The following is a 17,072-nucleotide window of genomic DNA, read 5'->3' as shown; positions in this document are numbered from 1 at the left end:
TTGGGAAGTGAAGTCACACAAAAGCATCTAGCTCTGTTCCTTATTGGTGAACTCATATTGCTCTAACTCCTTAGAATATTTGATAAACCAAAACCTCCTGTTCAAGATCCACTGATTATAATAAGGTTTTGCAATCTATTACAAAGTAGTTTTTAAATCTGACATTTTTCCATTTAATAACAGTATAGAACCATTTTACTTTTTTATTTTTATTTGAGGATAAAAACCCTATTAAACGAAGATCTACAACCTTGATTCGTATATGTGAACATTTTACCCATTTTAACCACTTATGGTAGGCTATTGCACTTTTATGGTGGTCATATAGGCTATATATATATTATAGCCTATATATATTATTTTTTTCCTTTTTCATTGCTTGACTGATTAGCATTTAAGATTAAGAATATAGCAGGCATTATGCTTATATATAGACTTCGTTTTGTGTTTTTACGTTGATTTTAAATAGATACACATTTGACCTTTTCTTCAAACATATCAAATAAAAAAAAATGCAGGAAATCGCGCCTTTCGTTAGAATTTTCAAACCACAAACTAGTGATATGTACCACCGTATCAGTCTCATAAATCAACAGCTGCATAAAACGCTTCAAAACTCTTGGAACTGAAGCGAATCCTTTGCTTTAAGCACATATAGATGTCCCATAGAAATGAAAGCAGATGAATAATAGATTGTCTAGACCGTACACATTACTTATGCTATTAGTTTAATAATTAAACTTAAGTATTCTATAAAAGTATCTTAGTAACATGAAGAGATATTATTGTATCTAAATGTTTTAATAGCTTACTACAAAAGTAAGTATTATACAAAAAGTATTTTTTAACATCTCTTCATGTTAAATTTCATGTGGAGGTGTCATGGGAATTCGACACTGATTGTATCCTCTTCAGTGAGCGATTCCTTCAATCACGACTCGAGCCTTGCACGATTTGGCAACTTACTTTTCCAGATGTATTTTTTCTGCGCGCCGGAGGAAAATGGCTGGAGGTGTTTGTTTATACAAGACCCTTGGGTTGGTCTTATCTGTCCAAAGCACTCACGCCGTGATTTCAGGCCTCCTCGACTCGGAATTTTACAGGCCATTGTTCTCTTGAATGGCTTTTAAAGATACGAACGCCTCATTAAAATCTAAGTTGCTGGTTCTGATTGATCTTATTTCTGACTTCCAGCTAGAACATTTCTCCTCTCGTCACTTTACAAGAATGTATTCAGATCGGTAAGTGACATGGACCCCAACAAATTAGCCTCAACTGTTATTGGTTCAGCTAGGCCTAAGTCAGCTGTCATTTATTAATGCAAAATATTAGATCACATATTTCAGACAAAATCGACTGAATATAGTTCAGATGTATAATTCACATTCCTACATATTTCGTTTCTAAGTTCCAGTAAGTTAACACGCAACACGAAAACCTTGCTGTTATATTTCTATTCTATACATTCATCATTATAATAATGTTAGTAATTGTAATAGCCTATTATTAGGACTAGTCGTAGGCCAGCTAATAATAATAATAATAATACATCATAGGGCTTTGTCTTTAAAATTTATTAGGGCTTTGAAACACTTTAACAAATTTTAGTAATACAGATCTCATTTAAATTTGAGAGTTTTGGACATATGTTTCAGTGTTATTTCCAGAGTTTCTTTTCACCAAGAAACTGAATGAACAACACATATCCTATTCAGAGCACTAAAAATAAAGGCTCCAAATCAGAGTTTTCGCAGTGATGCCATATAACCCCATGCCATATTTAAAAAATAAAAAATAAATAAAAAAATGAGTGAACATTTCTTCAACATGAAGATGCTTTTGCGCAATGGAAAGGTTCCATGGATATTTAACGTTCATGGTACCATAGATTCGAATATTATATATTTTTAACAGTAAACAGTAGGCCCAATTGAATGGACTGTCATTTACAGATTGAGAAAACGTGAAATAGACATATTATTTACTTATTAGCCTATTATAACGAGATTATTTAAGACTTGTAATCAGAACATTTAGGTCAAACGGTCTCGTTTTCTTGGGAAAAATGTGAAGGGACATGTCTGTCAAACCTATCCAGTGATGTTTTTTCTACTCCCAATGGGCAACTTTTCTATGAATGGAAGGGTAACAAATCTGTGGTCGTGACTCCTGTCTGACGTCACGAGGAGTAAAAGGAGGGAGCCGCAGTCACGACGCATTCCTTCACGAGACGCGCGGACACGCCCCATCGCGCACGGCCTCTTTATAACGGTCCTGAGTCCAGCAGCAACAGACAACAGAAGAGCAACGCAGCGCTTGAAGCTGTAGTAAATCCTTGATATCTGGAAAAAGGACTCTGTGGGAACTTTAAGGTAAGGTTTTCTGTTCAATTAGGTTTCAATCTGTCATTTGTGACCTGAGATTTTTTAGTGTTTGAATCATTGGCTGCCATTGAAAATGTTTTACACACACTGATAGCTATGTTTATTAAAATATACTCAAGGGTGTGAGAATTAAAGTGTTTTTAATTTCATATTTAGACTGACAAAACAGAAAACTAACCCAATGAAGAGAATATTCTATAAGTCACTGTTTTTTTTTCTTCTTCTTCAGATATGGAAATGTATCAAGCTGGATTTTACACAGAAGACTTCAGAACTCAGGAGGTTCCCGGTGGATTTGACTTCAGCTCATATGGTAATATCATATTTCAACATGATTTTCTCACATCCATTGTTTAAATACAAATCTCTGCATTTTAAAATGTTCAGTTATCTCTCTCAGTATATAAATAACATCAAAGCTCATTTTTGCAATTATCACATTCATACATTTGCCCTCAAGGGACAAATCTGTCCGATTTTGTGGGATTGAGTATTTCTCCAGCTTTGTTTCCTGAATGTCTGTGCAAAACATTTCCGTTGTCCTTGAGCTGCTAAGCCAGCATTGCAACATCCCTGTCAAACCCCTAAAAATCAGACCTTGACATCTTGTTTGCGTGCACTAATTCAAAGCTCATCAGGAAAAGGGGATGTCAGGCTATGCATGCTCTGAGATTTAGGAATGTCCAAACTAGAAAACAAGGGGTGGTCAGGTTAAAGATACACCCGTTTTTTTCTGCTCTCTGCCTCTCTTCCTAATCCTTTCCTCCAGACTTCCTCCTCAAACAGATTTAGCACCCCCTCTCCTTCATCACTCTGTCACGGACCCTTTTCTAGGGTTTCCTTTCAGCACAGTCCAGACTAAGTGTAGAAAACTTTATGGGAGGTCACATCCATTGATCCATTGTTAACCCTACACCATTTCTTCTGACTCTCATTCATTTGACACCTTTGATAATGTACCTCCAGACTGCAGTGATGAAGACCTGTCCTTTTTATTAGACAGCAAAGGACCTGTCCAACAGCAGTATCCAGAAACATATTCAGAGCCCCAGAAGGAAAATTTGCACAGTTCTAAAGGTAACCATCTCATAATGTACATATTCCAATGCATTATATTAAATCACAATGTACAAGTACTTTAATGATTACAAACATTTTGTGTGTTTTGAATGAATAGGTCATACTCTTGCAGTCAACTCCACTGACTCTGGACTCTTTAATCTGGACTCCTTCCCTGAGTTTAGCAGTTGGGCATCCTATACTAATAGTAAGTATCAAATGATACCACTATTTGTTTTTCTTCTTAAGATGTTTAAAAAATCTTTTTTTAAGTGACATGGCCTCATGTTGTGCCATTTTTCCAAAGTTCCAGAAGGAATGGTAGCAGACAGGCAGCAGGTTGCCTTTCAGGAATCAAATCAAACCTACCAGAACCTCGTCCCCCTGTGTACTCCAGCACAAAGCACTCCATTCAGCCAAGGGATGGACACCAGCAGCCATTACCATCCTGGGAAAGGTCCAAATCACAGAGCAGCATCCGGTACTGTCAATCTGGACCAGCTGGGTAAGCATCTGAGAGATACATAGGCTTATTATGATACATAAATAAATGAGTATATATATATATATATATATATATATATATATATATAAAATTATGCATTCATACTGTCATTGAAATATTAACACGTGTTTTTCTTGTATAGGTGATACTGAGAGAACATATGCTTTGTATGAGGCAGAGCAACACAGGCCTTCATACTGGTCCAACTATCCTTCACCCAGTTACTGCTCTTCCATGCTTGGACAGCAAGCATCCTCTTCATCACCTCCAGCTACTAAATCCACTGAGCAGTGCTGTCCCCGTGTGGCCAAAAGGCGTAACGCACCATCTCAAAGATCAGACAGAGAGGGGGAAATGACACCCATGTCCACCTATCCAGGTCAGACATTGTCATAGGAGCTTCTAAAGGATGATTATTTTTCGTAACAGACAGTGAGAATCATTTGTTCTTGTCGAGATACGTGAATAGATATTGTTTGTCGTCCACCAGGATCGGGACCCATCCAGCTTTGGCAGTTTCTGCTAGAACTTCTGCTGGATTCTGCTTGCCACACGTTCATTAGCTGGACTGGCGATGGCTGGGAGTTTAAAATGTCAGATCCTGCAGAGGTAAAATTCATAGTGCAACCAAAACACAACAACACATACAGTCTCAAAATGTTGTAAGCAAAAGAGCACTTGTACATCTAGCATTTTCCACATTTTTGAAGTTGTTCTGAAGAGGTCTTACTGGTTGGTTTGAGATGCATCTTCCTTGTATCCTCCAGGTGGCGAAGCGGTGGGGTCAGTGTAAAAACAAGCCAAAAATGAACTACGAGAAGCTAAGTCGTGGTCTGCGCTACTACTACCACAAAAACATCATTCACAAAACGGCAGGAAAGCGTTACGTCTACCGTTTTGTTTGTGACGTGCAAGGAATGCTTGGAAAGACAGCACACGAGGTCTTAGCCAGTCAAAACATCTCATCATCAAATGGTGCATCTCCACAGTCTGTAAGCACAACCAGATCGGAGGAAACCACAGAGTCTTGGGCACATTAGAGGAGAGCATTTTCAAATGTGTGTAATGATGGGTAAAACATCAGAAGTCATGCCCTGGAAAAGACTGCTGTTCCATTCAAAGATATGTTCTTTAAACTGATTTGGACTTTTGAATGACATTTTCAACAACACATCTGAAATCAGCCATCAAATGCAGTTAGGTGCCTTTAGAAAACATTGTTAGCTACCTCTTGTGACATTGGAACACTAATCTTGTAAAATATATATTTTTTCTTTAGTAAACTGATGACATCAGATTGTGCATTCTTGTAAATAAATGATATGTTACAGTAAACATCTTTTTACAAAATGCTGTTAACTCGGTTTCAAGTTTTTATATACCCTGTTATTACAGACAGGTGAAATTATTTAAAGTTTGCCACCACCAGAACAAACAAAACTATATATATGGTGAGATTCTTGCTAAAAAAGCGCAAGTCACCTACAGGTGGAGTGTGCATGATGTTCATTGGTCAATATAGAAAAAAAGAGAAACAAACTTGCAGGTGACCACCGGGGGCGTATATATATGTGTATATATATATGTACAAGCCTCCGTGAAAACCTTCAACAGCAAATCACACCTCATAAACAGACACGAAACCTCTGAGCAATCATGGCGAAAAGTGTTAAGGCCCATCTGGAGGATACTTTTAATGATCTAGGGAAGGACGAGCTAAAGAATTTTAAAAATAAGCTCTGCGATCGGAAGAAAGATCACGGAATCCGAAGAGGTAGACTCGAAAAAGTGACCGACGCTATAGATCTCGCTGATTTAATGGTGAACACTTTCACATCGACTGGTGCGGTTCCTGTAACAATCGAAATTTTACAGATGATTGGCTGTAATGAACAAGCAGTGGAGCTCAAAAAGAACACAGGACAATGTAAGTAAACTAGTATAAAAGAATTCAAATAGGCTACAAATTAAATTCATTGCGTTTTAATTATTACAAATAGCTACAAGCGGTTTCATTTGAAAGAAAAATGATTTTAATGCAAATAAGACAAATCATATTTATTTTTGATTCCTATTACCCCTGAGTTGACTTCAACTCAATTTTACTGTAAGTTTCCTTTCACTATTGTGTAAACTGCCATTTGATTGCAAGGACACGCGATAAGTAACTTGTTATAATAGATACGAAATTAAATGCAGAAGGAAGAGGTCTGTCTGCAATCCTTTCAGCTTTCATCAAAACAAATACAAAACTATTCTTTATCAAATTTTTAAAACATCCCAGATCATCTTTCGAGGAATCCTGAATTCAATACAGCATGCCTGTTATTACATAAACATTAAAGGCTATTAACAAAAGTGAGGTAGCCTAACATAGATTAATTCCTATTTAAAAGATACATTTAAACAAAACCCATTATGTAGGCTGTCTGTCATTTGAAATATCAGTCAGTGTTTGGTTGAGACGCCCAAACCAGAGCCCATGGGCCAAAATAAGAGGAAGAAGAACAAAACATGCCACCGCATTATTATTTGGATATAGCTAATGCAACATTTGCTTCCTGCCTTTCACAGTGAATGGTTTGGGCACCTCTGGTCTAACCACACATTATGTTACTTTCAAAGTCATTGGATTGTTGTTCTTTTAGCACTGCACAACTATATGTCATCACTTAGCATATACAGTTAACTGCAAGACTATAGGCCTATAGACCAGTTTTTATCAACACTAGAACACTAGAAACTAGACAAAGCTTAACAGGTTTGTCAGGTATGCCGTGGAAAATTACTTCCTATTTTTCCTTAAGTTCTATAGAGACAGAGTGGCAGACAGGTTGATTTTGTACTTTTTTCTCTGCAAGCTCCATTAACTGTCGGCAAGTGGTAAAATCAGCAATTAGATTAGTTTTGAATCCAACCAGACTTGAACATGTGGTTCATTCAGATTGATTCAAACCCGCTTCAGAAGCGTACTACAGTGGTCGTTGTATATCGCGCTGTAGATTCAGTACCTAGTACTTTATGGTGACAAGTAATACAGGAAACGCTGAGTATTTTAGTATGGTGTTCCTTACTAAGAATGCACACTGAAGAACTCTTAATCCAAATTAATGAAAATGATTCCGTTCCGGTATTTTTATTTTTAATTCTGAACATATGTGAATTATAGTCTTGGGTTTCAGGTTTAAATGTCAAAACATAGAGGTGAGGAATATTGTATTTATTAAAATAGGATTACTGATAAGCTCATGACCTGTTTTCTCTTTTCTAGGTTTACCTGTGGCCCGGTCACGTGTGGATGCAGTAGACTCAAGAGCAGATCAGGGTCTGAAGGTCGAGTTTGCTCTGTCAGATGATTGGCACACACAATTGCATGTTATTCCATGCAGCCAAGAATTTAAAAACAGAATTCTTAGAGAAAATGGACAGGAGGCAAGTATTCATCAAATCCATCAAACAAAGTTTTTTGTTAATAATTCACATTAATAGTCTTTCTAATGATAACTGTAGCGTGAATGACAGTTGCTCTATTTGCTATTGAATTGGTTGTGGTTTAATTATGCATTAACATTTCTTGGTTGTTTTTCCTAGATTTACGAAGTAAAAGACAAGTCTGTAAGAAAACGTCTTGCTCTGCTTATCAACAACATAGATTTTGAAGATAAGGACATGACAAGAAGGGGGGCAGACAGAGATGAAGACAACATGGAATGGCTGTTAAAGGAGCTGGATTATCAAGTTGTAAAGTACAAAAATCTCTCTGCAAAGGTGTGCAAGTCTGGTCTTACGAGAGAAAAGCATTCAGATGATGCATGCAGCATTTTATTGAAAACCTTTATCTTTTATTATTATGCATCTAAAATGTTTATCATATTGTACTTATTATAAGTGTCTTGATTTAGTTTTTTAAATTTAGTTTATTTGAATTGGCAGGATATGGAGAAAGCAGTCAAGGATTTTGCGCAACATCAAGAACATGAATATTCAGACAGCACCTTTGTGGTTATAATGTCCCACGGCATAAGGGATGCCATAGTGGGTGTCCGTTTTAATACAGTAACCAATCCCTCTGATACCTTCCTGATTGATAAAATATACCGCTGTCTGAACACTGAGAATTGTCCAGGTCTGCGAGATAAACCTAAGGTTATTCTTATCCAAGCCTGCAGGGGAGGTGACTGAAAATATACAATTGTTCTTTTTGTTTTTTGGATTTGAGTTCTCATCATTATAGTAACTACACATCTCACATGTGCTGTTGAAAAAGGCTTACACATTCCTATCCAAATATCTTTTCAGAGGAGCATGGAGGCATGTGGGCCAGTGACGGTGAGCTTGATGAGTCAAAGGCTATAGAGGGCGATGACTTTGTGCACAAGGAGAAAGACTTCATTTCTCTCATGTCCTGCACACCGGGTAAAAAATGCATTTGCACTTAATTTTCATATTAGATGAAGATGTATTAAATTTTTTAATTGAAACAAATCATGACCAACCAAAAAAATCTTGCACAGTCTACTTATTCATAAATAAATTTCACCAAAACATATTTTGTAGCTCATTCAATTTAATTTCCATTATTGTTTGTAAAGTTTAAAAGCACCTAAATCCACTATTGAAATTTCTCTGTCTGTATACAGACACCAAATCTTACCGGCATGTTCAGAATGGAACATTTTATGTCCAAAACCTAGTGGATGTGTTAATGAAACATGCACATGAGGATCACATTGAAGAACTGTTCAGGAAGGTAAATCCGCAGGCGCTGCTGCAAGAGCAATCACTGTGAATTATGTTTCTTTAAAAAAAAAAGATCAAAAGTATTTTTCATAACCTTCAGAACTTTGGTTTCTTGTCAACAATGTTCATTATGTTCTCTTTTTACAGGTAATTAGACGCTTTGAAAGCACAGATTCGATGGGGCGCTTCAGACAAATGGCGTGTAAAGACAGAGCGACGCTTCCAAAGTTGTTCTACCTTTTTCCCGGGCTCTGATTTACAAGTTGTACATGTTTTGACTCCTCATCTGTGAATTTTGAATCTCATGTGCCTTTGAATCTTCAGCGTAGCCTGAACCATATTGTATGTCTGAAAAAAGTTATTTAAAAAAAAGTAAAGAAAAAAACAATGTTTAGTAATAGTTAACAAATGGAAAGAAAACCTGTTCTGATACATAAAAGTCCTGCCTCGCATAAACATTGTTTTTTTTGTGTGTTATACAAAACCATAAAGACATTCAAATTACACGTGTTTATTACAATACACTCTTTAAAATGTGTGTATAATGTGCTGAGTGATGTGTCTCTACCTGAAACCAAGTATTTTTTAAACAATTTAAAATACTAAAAGTTACTCTATGTTTTATAAACAAATGTTAACATTGCTCTTCCTTTTTATAACAACTATAACTAATGACACTAATGATAGCACATGTTGACTTCCGGAGGAAAACAACTTTATTAGATATTACAGTAACCAGTCAGTCTCCTTAGGAGGTACAAAAAATGCTGCTTGTGAAGTTTTCGGCTCAGTATGGAGTAAGTAAAGCCCCTCCCAGTGAATTGAGGAGATCATTTGAGCTCTGCAGAACCTGTGGAGCAGGGGTGTCAAACTCAATTCCCTCAAGGGCCGGATAACTGCAGAGTTTTGCTCCAACCCTGCTCTGACACACATATCATGTCGTTTTCAAATAAGCCTGAAGAACCAAAAAGAATGCATGCCACAACTCTGTTTATCAGTTTGCATTGGCTACCGATAGCTGCTGCCATAACATTCTATGTATTAATGTTTGCCTAGCTCTGCATCCCTTCACCTAAATTCACCCTCTAGAAGCTTGCATTCTGCAAGTGAACGGCGCTTTATTGTGCCATCTCAAAGAGGCACAAAATCACTTTCACAGACTTTTAAATGAAATGTTCCCTCCTGGTGGAATGACCTGCCCAACTCAATCCGAGCAGTCCTTAGTCATCTTGAAATCAGCTAAAAACACTTCCCTTCCAACTTTATTTGACCCTCTATCTCTGGCACTATTCTTAAAAACAAAACAAAAAAGCATGCCCCTTTTAGACTTGCACTCTATTTATTTACTAACAGCTTGTTTTAAAAATAAATTAATTAATTAACACTAGCTTATCTAATCTAAATTTGTCCTACAGTTTGTAAGTTGCTTTGGATAGAAGTGTCTGCTATATGACTACATGTAAATGTAATTTTCATTGTTTCCCTTACGAAAGGAAAATATATTTACCAATATATTTCTTAAAATATATTGTGATATATTGTAATATATTATTTTCCCTTTTTATTTTCTAATATATTATATATTTGAATACAATTGATAATATATTAATGATACATATATTATATAATATATTGCAAAATATACAAATGATTGCCGCTTTCAATATATTGCAATATATTGGAAAAAATAAATATATATAAGAATATATGCCTAATATATTACAGGATATTTTCCAATATACTGCAATATATTTTTGTTTCATAAGGGTTCATTGAATCATCTTTGTGTTTTTGGATCATGAAAACTGTGAGAAGTGAGATGCAGCTACCTTCTGTATTCCTGGAAAGTATCATGGCTTTCTCTGAGGTACAGTTTGGTTGAGTCAGGATGCTGGAGTGCTAAAGTGTGTGATATTCTTCTTTCTGTACTGAGAATTTCTATATTAGTGAGGTCACATAATAAGAGCATACATTACAAATAGTGTGTATTAGATTGCAAACTGTAGATAAAACCTACTTTTCAAGTATCACAACAAAATAACATGAGATGTGTGCCTCTTATGCTTTCAGAAAAGCAACTGAACACACTTTCTTGTGCCCTATTTACAAGAAAGTGGCCTGTAGGGCGGAAAGCCTATAAAGACACACCTACTGTAGCCTACACATCAAACATCACCCTATAGGAGGCCCGTAAAGCACCAGTTCATGCTCCTCGACAGTTTTTAGAAGAGGAACGACGCTTTTAAAGAATTAAGGAACTATGGCGAAAAGTATTAAAGATCACCTGCAAGATATTTTTGATGATCTGGGGAAGGAAGATCAGAAAAGGTTTAAAAGCAAACTGTGCGACCGGAAGACAGAGCCTCGCGTCCGGCGAGCTACAATCGAAAAAGTTCAAGATTCTTTAGATCTCGCCGATTTAATGGTGAACACTTTCACAACGGATGGTTCTGTTCCTGTAACAATCGAAATTTTGCAGGCTATTGGCTGTAATGAACAAGCAGTGGAGCTAAAAGAGAACACAGGACAATGTGAGTAAACTACTATTAAAGAATTCAAATAGGCTACAAAATAAATTAATTGCGTTTTAATTATTACAAATACAAGCGGTTTCATTTAAAAGAAAAAAAATATTTTAATGCAAATAAGACAAATCATAATTATTTTTTATTCCTATTTCTAAATATAGGTTGACTTCAACTCAATTTCACTTTCAGTTTCTTCTGACTTTTGTGTAAACCGCCATTTGAATGCAATCGTTTTAAGAGGAGAACAATAATTTTAAGGCCAGACAAATTATCGGTCATAATAATAATAATTAGCCGTATTCTGCATTAACAACCTAATCCATATATATACAGTTTCTGTGCGCTTGGAGATTTACTGTAAGAGGATCATTAACTTTTAACTTGTTTTTCAGAGGCTCCACTTGTTCCTTTACCAGGCCCAGGCGCTCCATCTAATGGTGAGTATGTGCATTTATTTGGAAAATAGGTTTAAAATCACTTTACTGTTTGGTATCGATAATGAAAACGTTCATTCATAACCTAAAATATCACAATGCATAGCACTGATTATTATTAACTCCATCATCAGTATCCTCACAATCCGACCACAGGCTTGTTTCCATCTCTTTCAGAGCACTTCATTGACAGGAATCGGGCAAAGCTGATAAGCCGAGTGTATAACGTAGATGCCATCCTAGATCAACTTCTAGACAAGAAAGTCATCACAGAGGAGGTTTACAGTAACATCCGTGCTAAGAAAAACCCACGAATCAAGATGAGAGAGTTATTAATGGGCCCAATGAAATCTGCTGGCACTAAAGGGAAAGATGCCTTATTAGCTCTCAAGGATATTGAGTTTAGCTTGAGACCTGGAGCATAAGTGAAAACGCCTGGATATTTTTACATTTAATGTTTTTTTTTATTTAGTTTACTAGTCTAATTAGTATACAGGATACATCATGAAAACAAGGAACTTCTTTTTCACAATAACAGCAAACAAATGGTTTAAACATTTTAACCTACCATTGTTTGAATTTAGTTTCCTATACTTTTTTTCTTTTGTCTTTGTCTTGTCTGTTTTTTATCATCAGTCAATAAACAAGCAAATCTAGAAACCAGATTTTTTTTTTTTTGGCGAACCATTTTAGTTTCTTCAGATTGATGGAATTCATAATTAAAATGTTTATTTATTCAGACTCTTTATATTCCTTATTCAACTTTGCATATAATGTCTTATGAATACAATGTTGTATTTGTTTTTATTGCTATGTGACTTAATCATTCTGCACTAGTTTATTCAATGCAGTGCTATACTACTATAGAAATGTCACTAGAAATATACTGAGGTAACCTCAGTATATTTCTAGTGACATTTCTATAGTAGTATAGCACTGCATTGAATGCACCTCAGTGAGGTTTATACTGGCTGCAAGACTAGTCCTCCTCATCATCCACACTACAGGAATAGTTCACCTCGAAGTGAAAATTTGCTGAAAATTTACTCGCCTTCTGGTAATCCAAGATTTAGATGAGTTTGTTTCTTATTCTGAAAAGATTTGGAGAAATTTAGCATTACATCACTTATTCACCAAAGGGTCCTCTGCAGTGAATGGGTGATCCATGATGGGTGTCCAAACAGCCGATAAAACATCACAATAATCAACATGCCTGCATGTTTGTAATAAAACAGTCCAAAACAGTTCTAAAAAAATATGTTGGTGGATTTTTTTTATTTTATGTGAGAGGACAACAGGAAATTGTCTTTTTTACTGTAGGAATCCACTGTATTATGGATTATGGACTATTTTGGCTGGTAGCGACATGCAGTTTAAAGTTCACTTCACAAGACGTTAATTGATGAACTGGAATCTTGTGGATTACTTGTGAATTATATGTTTTTTTTCATCTCTCATTCTGACGGCACCCATTCACTGCAGAGGATCCATTGGTGAGCAAGTGATGTAATGCTAAATTTCTCCAAATCTTTTCTGATGAAGAAAAAAACTCAGCTGCATCTTTGAAGGCCTGAGCGTGAGTTAAGTATTAACAAATTTTCATTTTAGGATGAACTATTCCTTTAACACTATGTATGAAATATATTATCATTCTATATTCACTGAAAATAATAAGCCTAACCAAATCTGTAGTTATTCCAAATAAATGCCATCACAAGGATCTTTTGACCCAACGAGTCTGTGGAAACACAAGATGAAAGCAGGAAATGTTGAATCAGAAAGATATAAAATAACATTATGTGTGTTGTGTAAAATGAACAACACAAAAGTGACCCTTACTTGTTTTGAGAGCATGCAGTTTTTCTGGCCTCGCGAGCTTCGTTCTCAGCGTAGATCTTCCGATAGCAGTAAATCAGCACTCCAATCATCCACAACTGCAGAACTACAATCAAGACGTACATCATGATCTCAGAGATCACAGACGTCAGCTCAGGGTTGGCTTGGGGAGTAACAAATTCAGATATTCAAATTACTGAATATCAAATTACTTTTTTTTGCTTGTTAGAGAGTCTTGAATGAACCTCACCTTTTTCCACAACTGTGAGTTCCACCTCTTTATTTATTTCCACATGTTCCTCGTACAGAGGAAGATACAGCGTGCGGTGGAAGGTACAGAGGTAAGTCCCAGTGTCATTATATGTGACATTGTGAATAAAGATGGCACCAGTTTGCACATCCTTTGTCCTCATAGTTCCTTGCCACGCTAATCTTCCCTCAAAGTCTTCATGAAGAATGGTGGGGTTATTATATTCATACTGAAAAATCTGAGAGGGATAGAGATATTGCTAGAATAAAATCAGATGTAAAGTATTTACAAATATTTTCAGCTCATTTAAACTGAGTGACTTTCTATGCTTTGTTCTAAAATATTTACTGTAAGTTCTATAGGGCTTTTCACACTATGCTTTACTTCGGGTTATTGTCATTTTAAACCCTGCTTTTAACCCCGGGGAACATATCACAGATAAGAATGTTAACCCAGGCTTTAGGAATGAACAGTGTGAAACTCATCAGTTGATGAATGCCCAGGATTAATTATTAACCCCGGGTAAATTATAAGCAGTGTGAAACCTGAAGTGACCTGATCTGACACAAAGAATCACTTTACTAACATGGATAAACTCCTCAGTTCCAGCTGCTTTGAAATGCCAATCAACAATAGCAGAACCAGGCACTTCTTCTCTCCTTTTGCAGGAAATACAACCCAACAGAAAGCCTTTTCCAGCCACAGCCTCCGTCATGGAGTCCACTTCAGCACATGCAGTCTGGCCCTGTGGCACTACAATGAGACATATTGAGACTAATGTACAGAATGTTTAACAAGCAAGAAAAAGAAATGCAAGATTGTTATAATTCTGATGCATTAAATCATACCAATTGTATGGCAGTGGGTCCCTTTTTGTCACATTTCAATTTCTCACTATTAACTATGACTTTTACCTCAATAAACTTTGATGAATATTAATCGTTAATAAGGTAGTTGTTAAGTTTAGGTATGGGGTAGAATTTTTATTTTATTTTAGGGTCTAAAATATGGTCATGCAGAATCAGGTACCATGTGCTTCATAAGTACTATAATAAACAGTCAATATGTTAGTAATATAGGCATGCTAATAGGCAACTAGTTAAGAGTGAGAATTGGTCCCTCTGATGACTGAATTAATGATCCACTTGATAATTTTACCCTAAATATATAATATCCTCTAAATCGCTTATATATAATTTTAAATAATTTCAATTTCACATTCACATTACAACTTACCTTGAATATAAAAGATGCAGAGAGCCAAAAATGAAATCATTCCCAGTGGCATTTTCACAATTCACACAGCGTTATAAACCGATGCATTAATAAATCGTTCCTCAAAATGTGTCCCACGTTGCGCTTTGTTACTATCCCAGTTTGTTAACCATTACTGGTCTATAACAGCCTCAGATTTTATTTTAAATACAAAACACAAATACATTCCATTCGCGCTCTTCAATTGATTTTCCCAAAACCATTCATTTTAACACAATCCTCCAGTGATCAAATAATTTAAAGAAATGCGTTAAAAGTTCTAAAAGTAGATCACGTCACTAAAACAGATCGTGTCTTGCCTCAGACTTTGACGTTTAGGAGAGCTAAGTATAGACAGTGTGAATCCTTGTGCTTGCAACTCAACACGCAATATGAGAAGTCAGATTCAGATGAGAGGCATTCAGTTGCTATAAGATCACCTAATGATCACGTGGCATGCCGTTTTAACATTTATTCCCTTAAACTATTATCTATTTGATGTTTCTAGTGCTTGCACTAGAAATAATCCTATAGTATCTATTCATTTCCTGTAATTCAATTCAGTTAAATTTCTTAGTCACTTTCCAAACAGTGACAGTATTTTTTGGTTATTATTATTAGGTGTGCCATTGGATTCTATGGAGATCTCAAATATGAAAAAAATCACTTTTGATTTGAATGTAATCCAATTAATACTGGTACCTCAGTTACAATCAGTTTTACTAGTTTGTTTTTATTATTAGATACAAGTATTTATGTAAGATAAAACTATATCTTGTTTTTTTACCTAATGACTAGTCAGAATAGCAACTTTATATTCCAGTCAAGTTAAAAACTCTTTCTAACTATTGAAATAGTAAGCCCTAGATAATAAGTGACTATCTAGTAGTATCTGATGAATAGTTATAGAAAAGTTTAAAAATATACATTATTTAGTAATAATTTAATAAATTATACATGTTGAAATGGCTTGCCATATCAAATGAGCACACAGGCCTGCTTTCCTAATGTCAAATTTCTCAGAAATCATCTGTATAATTTTTGTTAGATTTAAGTAATGAACATAATATCAAAATAAACTAGTTGTAATAAACTAGTATTTGGCTTATAATGAGTTAATTTTAGGGACCATATGCCAAGGACATTACTGAGATCCAGACCTGATCCTTTATGGTTGGTTTATGCTCCTGAAAATGAATAAACAAGCTAGCTAAATGTAGTACTATGGAAACAGGATTGTTTTTACTGAATTATAATAAAATTTGCATTTCCCGCCTTTGTTAGACAGCAGATGCCACAGTGTTCTTACATACTTATATCAAGTTTTCTTTTAAATTATAAGAAAAAGGAGCTCTGCTCACATTCATTAAGAATAAGTGTAAGTATTCAGTAAAAATGTAAACAGATTTTTAGCATTTTGCAATATACAGTGATGTCACAGGGAACACAAAAAGAGATTTGTCATGCAAAAGAGTTCTGCTTGAATATCCGCAGAATTTTACTGCCAAATGAGCTTAGAGTAAATTACAGTGGCAGGTGCCCTTCGATGGTGCTTTATCTGTTCTATAAAAGAAACCTGTAAAGATTAACAAGCTGCTATATTTCTCTCTAAGGAAATGTTAATATTAATATATGTTAATATATATCATTGGTTGTAATATTCAGAAATAAAGTCAAAACGTCCAGAGTATATGACACAGTAAATGTGGAAGTTTTAAAATGTGCACCATTGTCAAATTTAGATAATAAATTGTGTTTATGCGGTGACAGATTTATTTTGCTGTGGCTTATCACACAGCTTCTCCGTTTTCTTTTCAAGGCACTGATGTTCAATGTCACTTTACTTAGTCTTGAGCACAAGGACGTTTCATTGACAGCAAGGTTAACAAAATATTCCCTAATGGAAATGATAATTCCACTTTCTTAACTAATTATTATTAGATTTTTTTGTATTATTATTTATTGACTATTTGTTCTGATATCAAATGCTTTATAAATGTGCTAAATCACATTGGACCATTGTCCTTCCATGCAGGATGAGTGTGTAGGTAAATTAGTAACATCTCAAAATTGCGTCAGGGG

The 17,072-nt window shown here is 35.4% G+C and overlaps 4 protein-coding genes and 1 long non-coding RNA gene across 6 annotated transcripts; 3 read left to right on the top strand and 2 right to left on the bottom strand.

Annotated features, from left to right (window-relative positions):
• Window positions 1-2,214: 2,214 nt before the first annotated feature.
• LOC132103325 (ETS translocation variant 2-like) lies at window positions 2,215-5,298 on the top strand. 2 transcript variants are annotated; one of them, XM_059508335.1, is made up of 8 exons: window positions 2,215-2,372; window positions 2,614-2,697; window positions 3,384-3,461; window positions 3,562-3,651; window positions 3,751-3,948; window positions 4,091-4,327; window positions 4,439-4,557; window positions 4,716-5,298. In XM_059508335.1, exons 2-8 carry the CDS (start codon window positions 2,616-2,618, stop codon window positions 4,986-4,988), a joined length of 1,077 nt encoding a protein of 358 aa, XP_059364318.1. In that variant the 5' UTR covers window positions 2,215-2,372; window positions 2,614-2,615; the 3' UTR covers window positions 4,989-5,298. The 2 variants fall into 2 exon arrangements, with proteins under 2 accessions (XP_059364318.1, XP_059364317.1); XM_059508334.1 differs by having other exon boundaries at window positions 2,216-2,372; window positions 3,351-3,461.
• A 242-nt stretch (window positions 5,299-5,540) lies between these two features.
• Window positions 5,541-9,190, top strand: LOC132103323 (caspase a-like). Its single transcript, XM_059508333.1, has 7 exons — window positions 5,541-5,875; window positions 7,220-7,380; window positions 7,540-7,716; window positions 7,882-8,122; window positions 8,248-8,364; window positions 8,589-8,698; window positions 8,836-9,190. Exons 1-7 carry the CDS (start codon window positions 5,605-5,607, stop codon window positions 8,941-8,943), a joined length of 1,185 nt encoding a protein of 394 aa, XP_059364316.1. The 5' UTR covers window positions 5,541-5,604; the 3' UTR covers window positions 8,944-9,190.
• Window positions 9,191-9,386: 196 nt separating this feature from the next.
• On the bottom strand, window positions 9,387-10,164 carry LOC132103706 (uncharacterized). Its single transcript, XR_009423437.1, has 2 exons — window positions 9,539-10,164; window positions 9,387-9,458 (listed from the first exon to the last, which is right to left on the bottom strand). It is a non-coding gene; the product is annotated as an uncharacterized LOC132103706 (long non-coding RNA).
• Window positions 10,165-10,863: 699 nt separating this feature from the next.
• Window positions 10,864-12,391, top strand: LOC132103526 (apoptosis-associated speck-like protein containing a CARD). Its single transcript, XM_059508643.1, has 4 exons — window positions 10,864-11,219; window positions 11,406-11,422; window positions 11,611-11,653; window positions 11,828-12,391. Exons 1-4 carry the CDS (start codon window positions 10,949-10,951, stop codon window positions 12,073-12,075), a joined length of 579 nt encoding a protein of 192 aa, XP_059364626.1. The 5' UTR covers window positions 10,864-10,948; the 3' UTR covers window positions 12,076-12,391.
• Window positions 12,392-12,710: 319 nt separating this feature from the next.
• Window positions 12,711-15,374, bottom strand: LOC132103320 (sodium channel subunit beta-1-like). Its single transcript, XM_059508328.1, has 5 exons — window positions 14,973-15,374; window positions 14,323-14,489; window positions 13,737-13,974; window positions 13,490-13,649; window positions 12,711-13,388 (listed from the first exon to the last, which is right to left on the bottom strand). The coding sequence occupies exons 1-5, from the start codon at window positions 15,022-15,024 to the stop codon at window positions 13,343-13,345; spliced, it is 663 nt and encodes a 220-aa protein (XP_059364311.1). The 5' UTR covers window positions 15,025-15,374; the 3' UTR covers window positions 12,711-13,342.
• Window positions 15,375-17,072: the final 1,698 nt, after the last annotated feature.

The sequence above is a fragment of the Carassius carassius genome, chromosome 24 (assembly GCF_963082965.1).
Source record: "Carassius carassius chromosome 24, fCarCar2.1, whole genome shotgun sequence".
NCBI lineage: Eukaryota > Metazoa > Chordata > Actinopteri > Cypriniformes > Cyprinidae > Carassius > Carassius carassius.
This window is presented reverse-complemented; position numbering and strand designations above follow the sequence as displayed.

Bases quoted from the DNA above. Each gene is read 5' to 3' on its own strand.
- LOC132103320 (XM_059508328.1), bottom strand. From the start codon at position 15,024: ATGCCACTGGGAATGATTTCATTTTTGGCTCTCTGCATCTTTTATATT. The intron at 14,490-14,972 runs GTAAGTTGTAAT...GTCTCATTGTAG, and splicing joins CTGCATCTTTTATATTCAAG to TGCCACAGGGCCAGACTGCA. The intron at 13,650-13,736 runs GTGAGGTTCATT...TTACTCCCCAAG, and splicing joins ACTCACAGTTGTGGAAAAAG to CCAACCCTGAGCTGACGTCT.
- LOC132103526 (XM_059508643.1), top strand. From the start codon at position 10,949: ATGGCGAAAAGTATTAAAGATCACCTGCAAGATATTTTTGATGATCTG. The intron at 11,654-11,827 runs GTGAGTATGTGC...CATCTCTTTCAG, and splicing joins CCCAGGCGCTCCATCTAATG to AGCACTTCATTGACAGGAAT.
- LOC132103323 (XM_059508333.1), top strand. From the start codon at position 5,605: ATGGCGAAAAGTGTTAAGGCCCATCTGGAGGATACTTTTAATGATCTA. The intron at 7,381-7,539 runs GCAAGTATTCAT...TGTTTTTCCTAG, and splicing joins TTAGAGAAAATGGACAGGAG to ATTTACGAAGTAAAAGACAA. The intron at 7,717-7,881 runs GTGTGCAAGTCT...TTGAATTGGCAG, and splicing joins ACAAAAATCTCTCTGCAAAG to GATATGGAGAAAGCAGTCAA.
- LOC132103325 (XM_059508334.1), top strand. From the start codon at position 2,616: ATGGAAATGTATCAAGCTGGATTTTACACAGAAGACTTCAGAACTCAG. The intron at 4,328-4,438 runs GTCAGACATTGT...GTCGTCCACCAG, and splicing joins ACCCATGTCCACCTATCCAG to GATCGGGACCCATCCAGCTT. The intron at 4,558-4,715 runs GTAAAATTCATA...TGTATCCTCCAG, and splicing joins AAATGTCAGATCCTGCAGAG to GTGGCGAAGCGGTGGGGTCA.